At 37.9% G+C, this 15,924-nt stretch overlaps 1 protein-coding gene across 1 annotated transcript in view; it reads left to right on the plus strand.

The window, feature by feature from the left end:
* Positions 1-301: 301 nt before the first annotated feature.
* The window catches only part of brf1b (BRF1 general transcription factor IIIB subunit b), a 69,969-nt gene continuing 54,346 nt past the window's right edge, over positions 302-15,924 (plus strand). Inside the window, exons 1-4 of the mRNA XM_072682750.1 lie at positions 302-487; positions 1,171-1,383; positions 7,490-7,570; positions 11,752-11,925. Of these exons, the coding sequence (XP_072538851.1) occupies positions 1,200-1,383; positions 7,490-7,570; positions 11,752-11,925 (439 nt within the window). The 5' untranslated portion in view covers positions 302-487; positions 1,171-1,199. The remainder of the gene's footprint in view (positions 488-1,170; positions 1,384-7,489; positions 7,571-11,751; positions 11,926-15,924) is intronic.

Consider the following 15,924-nt stretch of genomic DNA (forward strand, 5'->3'; position numbering starts at 1 on the left):
AAACCAAGAGACCCTCTCAAGTGCGCGCTTTCCAACTGAGAACTGCACTAGCAATGGTATGCGCCGCAGTAGGGGAGCGTATTTGTCTGTAATTATTTAAATACACAATTTAAACGAAATAATATAATGCTGAAGTCATACGTGTACTAGAATTATGATTTAAATCAGTAACAATATAACTTTAAGCGTCAAATAACTTTAAAGCAAAGCAGAATTAAAAATCGTATATCTACGCACACCCCTCTCGGCGCCCCTCCTTAAACCCGTTCGTCAACAGCATCTGTAGAGCAGTTGAGCAGCATCAACAACACTGCCGACTGTCAGAGCTGAATGAAGCAGTCATATCGACACTGACTGCTATATCATTCATAATTTGCCAAAGATGCAGTCCAGAACAGTCCAGCAATCTGATAAATAAGAGTGTCTTGGAGACACAGCTTTTTATAGAGTTTGAACTGAACAAAGTCTTTGTTTACTTCCGTGGCCGGTGAGTGGCTAAGTGGCTAGCTATAGCTAACTGAACGTATTTTCCCCATCAGCCATGTAGCTAGCAAGCATTAGCTAGTAGCACTATAACTGTGTTAAACATACTTGGGACAGGTTTCACTAGCTAATATAGGTGCAAGGTAAATCCATCCTTTACGAGAAAGACAGGCGTACAAAGTGTTAAATTTACTACTGAGCTAGATAGCGCTACTTAAAACTAACGTATCGCTAAATGCCTTGGTTTTAGGAAGGTGGCTGAATGCAGCAATAAATAACGTACATGAACCATAGCACTCAACACAAATAAACCATAATAACAGAGACCAAAGTCGTGCTGGGGTGCGTTTAGGTCATGTAGCGCTGGCTAGCTAGTAACACTTCACATGTACGGGGCTGAGCGGTGTACAGTGTAGAGTGGCTGAGCGGGAGAGTGCAGTGTTGGCTGGTTCCCATGGCGCGGACGACCTGGGTTCAAGACTCGCTGGAGATGAAGTTGAGGAGAGGGTGGTCGGGTGGTCGTGTGATTTATTACGGGGGGTTGTAGGTTTTTTATTTTTAATGTCGTACAGATGTGTAATAATGAACAAAAGATCATAATGCGTGCTAGTAGTTTTGTACAGTAACACTATACACCATGTTCAGACTATCTATCTATCTAACTGTGTTTCATGTGTTCATCCTCAGGTCTGTCTGCTTCTTCGCTCGTCGTCAGTATGACTTCTCGGCAGTGTCAGAACTGTGGTGGGGCGGACATCGACATTGACCAGGCCAGGGGCAGCGCGGTGTGTACAGCCTGTGGCTCTGTACTAGAGGACAACATTATAGTGTCTGAGGTCCAGTTTGTGGAAAACAGCGGTGGAGGTGCCTCTGCCATCGGCCAGTTTGTTTCTGCAGACGGTAAGAAATGAGTTTCAGTTTAGGAATCAGAATCAGGCCCTACTGGACGAGTGTGTTTTACACATACAAGGTGTACACAGTGACTGACTATAGAAATCTCACCCTTGGGCTTTAACGTAGACATCCGTACCTGAAATATATATACCCTGCATTAAAATTTATATTTACATTTATAGGTGCTGTTGTCCAAAGCAGCCAGCTGAATTACTTTCACGGTTCACTCAGAACATCCCTCGCTAGTGTGAACGGGAGTCTAGAGATACCCCAAGCATAGATACAGTCAAATAAAGTCAGTATGGGTATATGGGGAGTGACCTGGGGGCCAAAAGATTTAAGATTCAAGAGTTTGTTGTTACATTGTACAATGAAACTCTTACTTTGTTGTTCCTCTTTTTACCGACATAATCTTATAAATATCAGACTAAGTATTATATATATATATATATATACACACACTAAGTACACTAAAGTAGAGCTAAGTAAAAGAAAAACACTAAGTAAAGAAAGTTAGAGTACAGTACAGTATGGATGCATATGCAACTTGTGCAAGTAGAGATGCATGTGCATCTATGTGCATTTATACAACAGTAGCAGCGATATATGTAGTGGGCTCATATTTATGGGTCCATGTCAGAGTTCAGCCAGTTCAGAGTGGAAGGAGAGAGGAGGTGTTTTAGGTTCATGTTGTCAATTATTTTAATTATCTGTTAACACAGAACTTGGAGTGTCGGTTCGAAGAAAGTCTTTTCGCATCAGACTAGTGAATCTCTAATTATTTAGCCATGGACTTCCAATAAGCATTATTATGATACACATATTTAAGCACAGTTTTGCTTTGAATCCTGCTGTTATTGTTTTTTTGTGTTTTTTTTTTAAGTAGAGCCATCTGGGTTTTTGTTCAGTCAGCAGAAACAGACATAGGTTGCTGAACTTAGTAATAGTCTGATGTGATCAGGAATGTATTCATTAGTCCTGAGCAGTGTGCTGTGTTTGTGCTGTGTTTGTGCTGTGTGCTAATGTTTCCTTCTTCATCATTCTAATGTCAAACATGACTTTTAATTTGATGGTGTTGTATTGGTAAGGTGACTTTGACATCCGTGAGGGTGCGATGGGTCAACAAATCACTTTCAATCCGTCTGCCTGGTGTTAAATATTGAAAGAAACAGTTTAAAACAAGAAGTGAAAATAAACAGCCTGAATGATTCTCTGTCACTAGTGAGTTTAGTGTTAGGTAGCAGAGTTGCATCATGAATGTGATGGAGCTCTGTTGCCCTAATGAGCGGCTTTTGAAAACGTTTGAACTTTATCAGCTGGTGCATTAAGTCCATTTTTGGCTGTCCTTTGCTGCTGATGGTATTGTACTGCTAAACAGAAGTCTAAGAATAAGGTTTGTATGCATGTCCTTGGGTGACAGTTTGCTTTTTCATTTAAATAGAGCTGCTCATAATTCACCCAAATCTCTGTAAAATTAAATACTAATGTTCAATCAGTCAGTGTAAATGTCACTGTTGAATGTACAGGAATACACTGCCGGTTTACCTTTTATACACAGTTCCCCTTTTTAAAGTTTATCAGATTGGACAGCAAAGCAGTGGCATAATATGCTGGAGCATAATTCTATTTATATAGATTAAATAAATCAATCAACAAACCAAACATTCAATCAGTCAGTCAATCAATCAGTCAAGTACACAAGTAAGAAATGAAAAAGAATTGATTAATTAAATGTTTTAGAGTTTTCACATTTCTTTGTATAAAGTCCTAAATAAAGCCATATACAGAAATTTCAGGAGCAAGAAAGTGGAGATGCATGGCTAAAATCCATAGCTGAAGTTATATTTCCCAAAGCTTTCTGAACATGCATGAATGGTTAAAAACCAGAACTAAATTGAGATAAGACTTAAATAAGATGCTATTGGGTTTACACAACAAACAATACCATGCAAGTTAAACGAGACCCTGTATCTCAGGGTACAAGCATCAGTGGTCTGCATCACCTCCTAAAGACCCATGTGTGTGGGAATATAAAGACATTACTAGCTGTGGAGTGTGTAACAGTTCTTCTGTTTGTGTTATAGTATTTGCACAAAAACAAGAAAAAGAATGATTAAAAAATGATATTGTAATAGTAGTGGCAGTTCGATGATCATGGCTGCATTACTGTATTATTCTTATTATAAATGTAATTTATTTGATGGGTGCTATTTTCTAGAGACTGAACAATACTATAGAAAGATCAAAGATGTATTATTGAGAGATAAGGTGTAACATTAATTAATGTGCTTTATCTGTTCATAATGTTTAACCATCTGCTGTCTACACCGCTCATCCTCCGCAACCAACCTAACAATTCAAACTATGAAAAATCGTCCTCACAGTCATCCTAAAAGGAAGCAGACCTTTACCCTGTTAAACGGCAGTTGTGATTTATGGTTTAGGGCAGTCAGCTCTACAGTGACATCTGAATCTGATGTGATTTTATTGTGCACTGGAGTGGAGCAAATCTGATTGGTTGTTTGTATCATTTTTGTCTAGAATGAGAAATCCTGCCTTGATGTGGCTTTGTCATTATTTGACTTGCTGGAGCTGACAATTGGAGCTGAGTGATCTGTAGTTGAAACAGGTTCTTTTTTGTCTAGAATGAGGCAAATCATTTCTTCCAATCAGACAGTGACAGATCAGCGCATGCCACGTACAATTTAACCCACATCTTATAATCCGTATGTTTTTTTTTCTTCAGCTTTCCCAGTGTAGCAAGAGATCATTACAGGATGGTTCTCTGAGATGCAACAATACTAAAGCCTCGGAAATCTCTGTTTATTTCTGCTGTGACACCCTCAGCTTTCCATTGTTATCCCTAATTGGGGTCTGGGAGCTGTTACTTGGCTTGGCTCTCCTGTTATACACAGTAATTGTTTATTGATCAAGTGCACAAGTGTTCTTTAGACAAACACGGCTGTCTTTGTACACGTGTTCGCTCGTAAGGTCACTGGCTCTGAAAATGAAAAGGTAATGTGCTGGATTACGACTGCTATTAATGCACTAATAGAGTGAAGGAGTTACGAAATGAATGACTTTTTCTACTTGTGCTGTTTGTTAATGCTCTGTTCCAGCATGCTGCCTCTTCTGCTCTCTGTACTTGTTCTTGAGACCATTCGCATTGAGTGATGTGATATAGTGAAATGCTAATAGGTTTGAATGACTGGCCTTTTCAGTACACGTGCATAATATGGAAAAATACTAAAACTGTAAGGTTAAGTGATATTGATAACATTGAATCTTAGAAGTACACCTGTGATTGTTGATTTCGGAAGGTTGATTTCGATTTCTTTACAAATGCCCATTTTTAACCTGAAGCTGAGTCAAATACATATAAAATACGTAAAACATGGTAGCACATTTCCAGTACTTAAATCCACAGCATAAATATGTTTAATTGCTCTAATCATTTTTGCAATTCTTACCCAAAAAATGGGTTTTGTGTTTTGTATTGGCACTTCATTTCTGGATCACAGCTCAGTTTGAGTTATGCTTTAGCAAGGATTTTTTTAAATAGTACAATTCTGATGAACCAAAACCAAATATATTTTGCACAATAAAATAGATTTGTAAAACAAATCAAGATTTTTTTACTTTTGACAAATATCTAAAAAGTACCTGAAAATTGTGGAAATAAAGTAATTACCTGAGAATTACAAAAAAATAATTAATACCTAGAAAATAGCTGGAAATAATTATTTATTATTGATGTGTGGTTTCTTAGTTTGCAGACTAAGTTCTCGTCCACATGTATCTGGATATTTTGGAAAATGTAGGTTTTAAACTCTCGTCTCCAGCAGTGTTTCTAAAACTCCGAATGTTGAACTCATCAATTCCTTCATCTCACATGTAGACTCAACACTTGATTTCTACCAGGACAAAAGGATTAAAAATTAAATATTGTTTTTTGTTTGCTTTTACTATGAATCTCTGACATCCTGCTGATCAGGCAGAGAAGTTTTTGTCTTTGTCATTTTTGTAGGTTTTGCTAGATAAGAGTGCAGGAAGCTCGGACAAAGTGTAATGATAAAGTAAACCCAATCATTCGGCAGCAAAGGTGCGTTTTGACTGTCCACATGAAAACAGTGCCAACACAGTAATTGAAAATCACCACCCTGGAGAGTGTTCTCAAATACCTTTGTTTTCAGTCACCGGAAATGTTGTGTTCACATGGACCGGAGGCTGAAACAAAGAGATACGGCTGCATTTTTTAAAATATTGAGACAGCACTGCCTGATTGCTAGTACCTTATGCAAAAACAAAGTAATCCAATTCCAAGATTGTTGTTCTGAATTATACAGAAGGGAATCTTACATTTTTGTAAATGATAATCAGGATAATCATTAGGAAACACACCTACTAAAATTCTAACAGTCTTACTGACTAGGAGTAAATCCAGATAAGCTAGAGAGAATGTTGCTCACCTCATTTTAGCATCATATTATGTCCAGAAATAGGAAAAAATATCCTTAGCTGGCCTAAAAAGCTATTGTTTTGTATACTGTAGCAAGATACTACATTACTATAACACTGCAAAACACACAGTTCAAATTGTCAGCACACAGCTCTGTCCATAAAGGGATGCTAATTTACACTGGTCATATATCATTATATCGTTAGTGTTTGTTTCTACAATAAAAGTGGAATGCTACCCAAAGATGCGAGGCATAGAACTGCATTCAGTTTCAAGTTCATAACAGTTATGTACAGCCGCAAGCATGAACCCATCATACCCTCAGGCTATTGTGTGAATTAAGAATACATATTCGAAAGCTTAACACAAGGTTGCTATTTACCAATTAGGTTGTCAGCTAATTGCACCAGCTTCAGTTATGATGTTCCTCTACCTGAGATGTAATGAATGTAGAGAAAAGCTCACAATATTCAAAGTAATGCAGAATACATTGAAATAGTCCTGGGAGAGGGTTCTTGTGTTTAAGACTCACTAGTGTGAAGTGTTTGAAGTTGAAGTTGAAATTGCTTGTAAATTGTTATTTCTGTACAATTTAATAACCAGAAGAGGGCAGGGTTGTATTCTGGTCAAACCTCTGTTCCACACAGTGGAATCCACCAGATGGAGTTAGAGCACAGCACCAGTCCAAACACACCAGACTGAATGTAGTGTATGAAACATTTTTTTCTTGTTGTTACCCACTAGGCTACCACCCTCTGTACAACAGCCCAGTCCAGAAAGTCATCTATTGTGATTTAATGCAACAAATATAAACTATACTCCATGTGTAGGCTAAGGGAAATTAACAGACAAGCTGAATTTTTAATTTCTACATTAATGTGTGTAAAGGTAACATTCAGATTTTTGAAGACGGTAAGATGGTATGCTTAACTTGATGTTATGTCCTATTCGCCAGTGCAAAAAAAAAATAAAAAATAAAAATAAGATGATGCCAAAAAAACTCATCAATGATAAAAAATAATCAAATAATTAAGAAAATTCACACAACTGAACTTATCAGATATTTATTAGATGTTTCTTTAAACTAATGTCCTTTTGAATTTGAATTTGAATTGGAAAGATCTTTATTATTATCATTAAACTTTTTAAACTTGATAAACATATATGTTTGTTAAGTTGGATTTATACTGTCAATATAAGATGATTTTTCATTTTTATTATGTTAATAACATTTGTATCGTTTGTGTTATTTGCATGAATTCATTGTTTATACACGTCTTTATTAATACACCCTTAGGGTTATGTTCAGTTATATATTTTGAATTATTAATGATTCTACTGCATATAGAACCACTGCCTTTACTAAAAACCCTAACTCTAAAGTGTTCTAAAATGTGGAAATATCTGCTTCTTTTAATGGAATACTGCAACTGTGAAATCAATGTGAATTTCAGTTCATGCCTGAACAAGTTCACCTTTTCCCTGAAATGACCTGCATGTAAAATGTTTGGGAATATTCTTTGGGCCTGCTACAACATAAAGAGCAACACCTGTTCAAATAACCTCTTACTGCAGGTGGGTCTGCCTTTGGATGTGGCTTGATTTGATCTCTATAGACTGGTTAATGTGGTCTTGTGGAATATTCTGCTGCAGGTCCTGTGAAGGCCCCAGTCCTGGGCAGCAGCTTCCACACAAGCCTTGGGAAAGAGTCACGTGTTCAGACGCTTCAGAATGGTGAGTCATCAATCACTTTCTCACTCTTCTTGCCAAAGCAGAGGGGACTGAAGGTTATGCAGTAGCATGAAAAAGTCAAAATATGTGTTTCTGTAAATTGTCAATCTTCAAAGAGTGCAATGTCACAGATTAAACACTCTTTTCAGCATTTCATCAGAATTTGTTTATTAATTTTGTGTTTTGTACAATTTTAGAATGCAAAAAAAGGAAAGGAGCACCCGACAAGATTTGAGCTCTCGGGTACCTTGACATTAAACATCTTGGTAGGGCTATTACTCACAATTATCGTTAGGAAAGGCCAGGTGATGCAAATATTAAAGCTTTATAAGTACTCTGACTCCCCAAACCTGCTCTTCTGGCCCTTCTAAGCAGCTGTCTAGCACACTGAAAATTAAAATAATTGATGGCCACAAAGAAGAAGCAAGCTATACGAAGATAACAGTTTTATCTTGTAGCTGTTTTCTCAGTAAATAGCAGTTGAAAGGAACAGAGGAGGTCAAGATAGCCTTCAGAGAGAACTGCTCGAGGGATTGCTAGAAAGGCATATCACCTATGAGGTGTAAGCTGAAGATAATGCAATGATCCTCATATCCTCCCGACATAAACATAATTGGAAATGCATGAATGCTGCAGTGAATGCAAGGTGGTCCAACAATCTCACAGTGCAGGACTGAGGTTGTTAGATATGTGGAGTGAGGAGTTTACAAACAAATGTAAACACAAATATATAACAGTCCACACATCCATCCATCCTGCAATTTTCTGTAAACTATGCCAGTCTATCATAGGGACACACATACATTTTATATATATATATATATATATATATATATATATATATATATATATATATGCCACTGTGCGCAGCACTGAGGAAGCTTTAGAGAATGAAGGTCAAACACATCATCTCTTTTATAATGTAATTAGGTGTTTGCAGATGAATGTGTTATGCTGGCATTAAGAGGCCTGTCCTGGTGCAGTGATAAATTGTGTCCAGCAGGTCCACGAGAGGCTGTGCATTACCCTGGCGGACGTGCCTCGTGATCAAACAAATCCACATGTCAAAGCTGCATTAGCAATTTATGTTTTGCACATCCCAATGCATGCTTCACCTATCAGAGGCATTGGAGAAACTAGAGTGTCTAGATTGGAGTGTCTAGATTGACAATTTGGTACATTCCTAAAAAATCTAAAGGGAAGAAACCCAGCATTTGGTTCCAGACTGCAAAGGATTTGCATCCAAGTATAAACAAATTGGCCTAAATGTATATATTTTATATGTTTGTCCAATTACTTACAAAAGGTCACTGTGCGGATACCTATGCGTCTGCCTGTATTTTGCATTTATCTAAATAATGTAAAAAAAGCCCTAGAGACAGGATTAGGATTGAATAGGATGTGAATTTCTATGAAAATCCAAGGGATTGGACCACATTATTGTGCTTTGTTCTGAATGTCTACGGTCTTTGAATTGTAATTGTGGTCTAAATAAGACCCTGACAAATGCTTACCTCAAGTGTACTTAAAAGGGTACAGACTGTGTTTGAAAAAGGCTAATATTCAGGCCTAATTTAAACCCAATATGCTTCACGTCTAGTATGTGAACATCTTAAACCATATTTATAATAATGTTCTTAATAATCACATAGAGAGGGTTTTTTTTTGGAGCTGGGCCGATACAGTGAGTCCCAAATTACTGATAAGGATAAGGAAATGATAAGAGAAACTTTTCAGAAACTCTTTAAAAAGTCCTTTCCTCAAGAAACTAGAGATGCCTGCCGCTTTGTATTCCAGCTGCTCCCGGGGCTCAGTCAGAGAGCCAGTGTTACTTAGCTGCGGTTACGTAACCCTGCTGCCACGCAGACACACGTGCCCAGGTTGCGGCAGAGCTGCCCTGCTAATCCGGCAGCGCGTGCAGCATGAAAACAACGCAGGCCTCTGGCAGGCTGGAGGAGCGCGAAAGAGAGTGCAAGAGGGCAGGGCCATCACACACTGGCTCTAGAATAGAGGGATTACACTCTTAAAAGCTTTGAGTTATTTTTGGTGCCTGGCATGCTGACGTGACGCGACGCTCCACTCCACAGCCCTTCAACACCATGCTGGGGGGAGCTAGGGAGCTGAGAGATGGACTCCACCTATTCATTTGTTTCTGCCTCTTCCGCACATCTGCTTTAGTGCTTGCATCTGATACCTGACTCCTTCCACCAAGGACAGCTGGTTTAAAGCACATCCAGTGCTCATGTGTTGACAGTGGTTGTGTCTAAAATTGAGGGTTTCTGGGAGGAAACATGCTTGGTAGAGCTGTAGAGTATATCATTTGGGATTCATCTTTGGTAACCATTAGAGATGCCTGATTATATCTGAAACATATCAGTATCAGACAGATACTGATACAGATACTGCATAGGACAGATGTTTCCAAACCAATGTTAAACCAATATTGGATCTTGTAATTCCAAATGTTATGTAATCTGTTCATGTAATTCCATTTTTAATTTTAGTTTATGTATGTATATGACACTGACTGTGGAAATATTCATAGCATCTTGATCATAATCCTTTATAGCCACACAGCATAGCAGCAAACACACACACAAGCACACCTGGAGAGGTTGGCAGCCATCTCAGATTCTGGGGAGCAATTGGGGGTTAGGTTCCTTGCTTAAGGGCACCTCAGTCATGAAAGAAGAACGTGCTGTTCCTTCACTCCCCCGCACCCAGTTCCTAATCCAGGGGCTCAAACTGACAGCCTCCCAGTCCCAAGCTCACTTTGCTAACCTTTACTTAACTAAACCTGTAAGTATCTGCTGCCCCAGGTGTTGGTGTTTTGGTAAATAAATGTTCACAGGTGATTCACCAAATCTGCATAATTATGGTGAAATTCATTTTTATGCCATGCCATTAGAGGTTCATCTGTGATGAACTGTGATAGATTCAGAGGGTTGTTGTCTGTGCTCTAACCTTTTACTTAACCTGGCAATTAACAAATGCCATGACAAAAGTTGGCCACCCATGCAGTATAGTATAATTGCAGTATAGTGTTTTATGACTATATGTACCTGTTTTGCTATTACAAATGTTACAAATGTAGTATGATGGATAAAATGCTGGTATTTTAGTGCAGTTGTGTAATTATCTGCGGATATCATCATCATTTATATCACCATTATATTAAGTTAAGTTAGAAAACTCTTTATATTATTAAAGTGACTGTTGGGAATAGTTAATAATACCTGGTGTTATTAATGGTGCTCCTATATACTTAATTACAAACTGTGCCCTGATATTTTTATGTACACTTCTGCTAATGCTAAAATTCATCAAACATTTGTAACATTTAGAAATTGTGAATTAATCTATCTGGATCAGCAGATCACTGAGAACCATTTATTTCTGTATGGTTACAAATGCAGTAAAACTGATAGAAGATATTAATATTATGGGCAGAAATAAATGCTGATATAACCCACTTGGCTATTTCAGTGTACAATATAATACATAATCAGATATTTGTTTAAATGACAGTTTTTGATATTCAGTAAACATTACTTTTTTGATATTTAAAAATAATAGTTTTTACTAAAAACAGTACAGTTTTATATAAAACAATTAGTTTTTTTTAACTAAAACCAGTATGTTTTTGATATTCAAAACATATCCTGCAATCAGACTATTTTTATTGTTTATTCGTTGGGCTAAATAAATCACTGACCAGAGACTGGTTTTAAGTCCTAATTTTAATAAACTAAACACATGCATGCACACTGTGGGATTTGTCCTAGACTGATTTATTCAATATGTCAAATGAATTACAACTTGGCCTGCGTCATGAGTGTGTGAGTGAGCAGACACACTCAGACTGTATATTTGAGTGAGTGTGTGTGTGAGAGAGTGAGACAAGGTTGCAGATGGTCTCACTCTGGGGAGTAAAACAGCTGTCTCTCTGCACAGGGAAGCTCAGGGTGTTTTTGCATCCCTTCCCCTCCAAGTCCCATTAAAAGCCTGTCTAGATGTGCACTGTTCTCATGACATCACTGCTACTGGAAAACCAAACACCTGCATGTGAAGTCATGCTTCGATATGTGTGTGTGTGTGTGTGTGTGTGTGTGTGTGTGTGTGTGTGTGTGTGTGTGTGTGTGTGTGTTTGTCTAAACTCACACGTGTGTGTGTCCTGTCTCTAGGGAAACGGCAAATACACAGTCTGGGCAGCCAGCTGCAGCTAAACCAGCACTGCCTGGACACAGCCTTCAACTTCTTCAAGATGGTGGTAAGCAAGCACCTGACAAGAGGGCGCAAGATGACCCACGTCATAGCCGCCTGCCTTTACCTGGTCTGCCGGACGGAGGGCACACCCCGTATCCTTGCCCAATCAACTCTCTCACTTTTTCACTTAAGGTTGGAACGCAGTGCAGTCCACGAGGCCTGTATGCTCTTCAAAATAAAGGATTTCTGAACCAGTGCCATGGAAAAAACAGTTAATCAGTTTTATAGGACTTTCAGTTTGAGTCCCCCTGTTAAAAGAGGGGGGAAAGGTTCTTTGGAACAATACTAGAAAAGAACCACATATAAAATCCTGAAGAACCTTTTAATGGATGGTTCTAAAGGAATACTCCAGCATGTTTAGACAACAACTTAGATGATTTTCCAAGTACAAAAGAACAGAAACCTGTTGTCTCAAAACACAATCCAGTGGGCAATCCGGGCAGGACCCTTTTGACCGTTAAACAGTGTTGACAGTAGAAGTCTCTTTCGGTTTGATCACTTGGATATGAAGACATACATTTATTAAAAAATGAATACAATAAATGCACTGTGACTAGACGACCTATTAACACAGTGATAAACATTACGTTTATTAATTTATATTTTTTGAAAAATCAGTATTACAACCGCTTCTAATTGATTTTCATACTCCAAAATTGAATGGCCACTGTCCAACCGATACATCACACTGTGCTAATGCATTTTTACACCCCTAAAAGATTGTCACACACTGTTCCTTTAGTCATTAGGGGTCAGAATCGACTTGACAGCCCGTAAAAATTACCGATATCTAGCCCTTTTTCATAAGCATGTCTGTATTTACAACCGCTCAGTTTTAAGCAGTCTTTTGTTTGCAGCACTCCTGTTCTAGTGCTTCATTATCACTAACAGCATCAGGAAATGGATCTACTGCACATTTACAGGATCATCTTTAATGAGCTGAGAAGCCGTACTGTCAGTAGAGTGTCCTGTAGCAAGGCAAGCAGACAGCAGCCGTGCTGGGAGATGCCATGAAAGCTGGGGAATGTTCCCTACACCTCCAGGATCATGATCTTTCTGTGTGCCTCTACTGAGTAAACCATGCAACGCAAGCCCATCTGCTCACGTTCGGAATTGCAGCTCTCTTTTGCCCTTATCTAACTACTCTCTCAAAATCACATGGTAGTCTTCCCTACTACAGTGCACAGCAAGAATAAGTGAAAAATGAACCAGAATAAAGAGACACTAATAATAGCATATCAATATTTATGGGGATTGGCCATTTTCAGCTGAGTATTCTATTTTTTGTTAACTAAGTGCACTAATAATTGCATACACAATCATACCAGAATCATATCAGTATTTCAAACTGATATTTTATGATGCATTGTTTTGTATTTTTCTCTGGGAAAATTGAAAAATATAAGATATCAGTATCAGCAGTTCACATATCGGTGCATCCTTAAACACCAGTGTTTTCAGTATTGTAGTATTGCTTGTTTCTTTACTAAACAATATTAAACTAAACTATTTCTACAGGAAAAAATACCAAATGTCCAAATGTGTGTGGACACCCCATTCTAATGAATACATTCAGGTACTTAACCCCTTAATGCTGAAAGGCTTATTACACACTAAGGTGTGTTACTCTTCTGTACAAACTGGTGGGGCTATTCTCTGGTAATAGAAGTTTGTAATAACACTTTCGACCCACTGACAGGCCATAGGCAGTTTAAGGGATTAAGTTTCACCCATTGCTGACACAGCTGTGCAAATACACACATACTGCTTAATAACTGCACACATACAGATAAACATAAACCTATTGGCACCATGCCTAATTCCAGGCGTGGGCTATTAAGCCCACCCCCAGCATTGAGCTGTGGAGCAGTGGAACTGTGTTCTCTGGAATGATGGTGCTACATCTTCTTTGGAGTTTTGGAAATGGGGGGGTGAGGTGGTGTGGTGATCATCCAGCATCCTGACCTTAGTAACGCTACTATCACTTAATGCACTCAAATGCTCACAGAAATGCTCCTTATACCCTTGAAATAATGAATGAGCAGGTGTCCCAATACTTTTGTCTTTATGGTGTATATCTTCTACTCTTCATGGACTTTGGGTCTTTGTCAGTATTAAATTGTAGTTAAATCAGTAAATGTTTACCCTGATGACCAGTAATGGTCCTTAGATCTTAGATAACACTGAATACTTACTGTTGATCTAAAATCATATCTTTAATGGATATTTTTTATGACTTGAAGCGATCACTCCCTGTCAGATAGAACTACCTCCATTTTTTTCCTTTTAACCACTTTCCATTTTCCACAGCCAGAGCTGTTTTCCATCTGTTTTGTGAACAACATCTCACTGATTTGCTCACAAGTTACGGCAGAATGACGACAGGCCTTTCTGTTGTACTAGAGCACAATGTTATATCACATACACACAAACCTGCACATAATGGCCTCTGTCCCTGTCTTGCACTGGTCCCTGAACTGCTGTTATGAGGAAGTAAGGAGTGTTCTGTGCTTGATTTGTTTCCACTGGGGTGTGGCTGTCTGTCCCTGAGGGTTGGGAAGGGCTCATTCAGTAGTGAGGCTAGACTCTAGCTAAGCCTTAGAGCTTAAGTACAGGCTTTATTATTTACTACTGCCTTTACTACTACTACTACTACCACTACTACTATTACTGCTCCTACTATTACTACTACTGTTGCTACTAAAATGACAAATATTACTACTATTATTGCAGTTACTACTACTGCTACTGGTACTACAATTTTTACTATTCCTGCTGCTACTACAACTACTGGTACTATTACTACTACTACTGCTACTACTACTACTACTACAATTACTGGTACTATTACTACTACTAGTACTATTAGTACTGCTCCTACTATTACTACTACTGTTGCTACTAAAATGACAAATATTACTACTATTATTGCAGTTACTACTACTGCTACTGGTACTACAATTTTTACTATTCCTGCTGCTACTACAACTACTGGTACTATTACTACTACTACTGCTACTACTACTACTACTACTACAATTACTGGTACTATTACTACTACTACTGCTACTACTACTACTACAATTACTGGTACTATTACTACTACTGCTGCTACTACTACTACTACAATTACTGGTACTATTACTACTACTACTGCTACTACTACTACTACTACTACAATTACTGGTACTATTACTACTGCTACTACTACTACTACTACAATTACTGGTACTATTACTACTACTGCTGCTACTACTACTACTACAATTACTGGTACTATTACTACTACTACTGCTACTACTACTACTACAATTACTGGTACTATTACTACTGCTACTACTGCTACTACTACTACTACTACTACAATTACTGGTACTATTACTACTACTACTGCTACTACTACTACTCCTACTACTACAATTACTGGTACTATTACTACTACTACTACTACTACTACAATTACTGGTACTATTACTACTACTACTACTACTACTACAATTACTGGTACTATTACTACTACTACTACTACTACAATTACTGGTACTATTACTACTACTACTGCTACTACTGCTACTACTACTACTACTACAAATACTGGTACTATTACTACTACTACTGCTACTACTACTACTACAATTACTGGTACTATTACTTCTGCTACTACTACTACTACTACAATTACTGGTACTATTACTACTACTACTACTACTGCTACTACTACTACTACTACTACTACTGCTACTAGTACTGTTACTTTCACTGCTTCTGCTCCTATTATTACTACCACTGCTATTACTACTACAGCTGATATTAGATTCATGTGCTGATGTCAGTGTCCAGTATATGCACATATATTTGCTGAAGCAACCATTTTATTTGAAAATGTAAAAAGTGGGACAGAATCCACCTGGATCACCCATACAGAAAATAGGACATATGACATTTATTTATTTAGGGTTACAAATGCTGAACAATGAATTACATTTAAAAGATTTTCAAAGCTCTTCTTGAGTTCAATAACCACAAAAATCAGTGCTGATATGATTTGGCTAGCATAGTGCACTTCTAACAATCACATTGAATTACATAAA

The sequence above is a fragment of the Salminus brasiliensis genome, chromosome 1 (genome assembly GCF_030463535.1).
Source record: "Salminus brasiliensis chromosome 1, fSalBra1.hap2, whole genome shotgun sequence".
Lineage (NCBI taxonomy): Eukaryota > Metazoa > Chordata > Actinopteri > Characiformes > Bryconidae > Salminus > Salminus brasiliensis.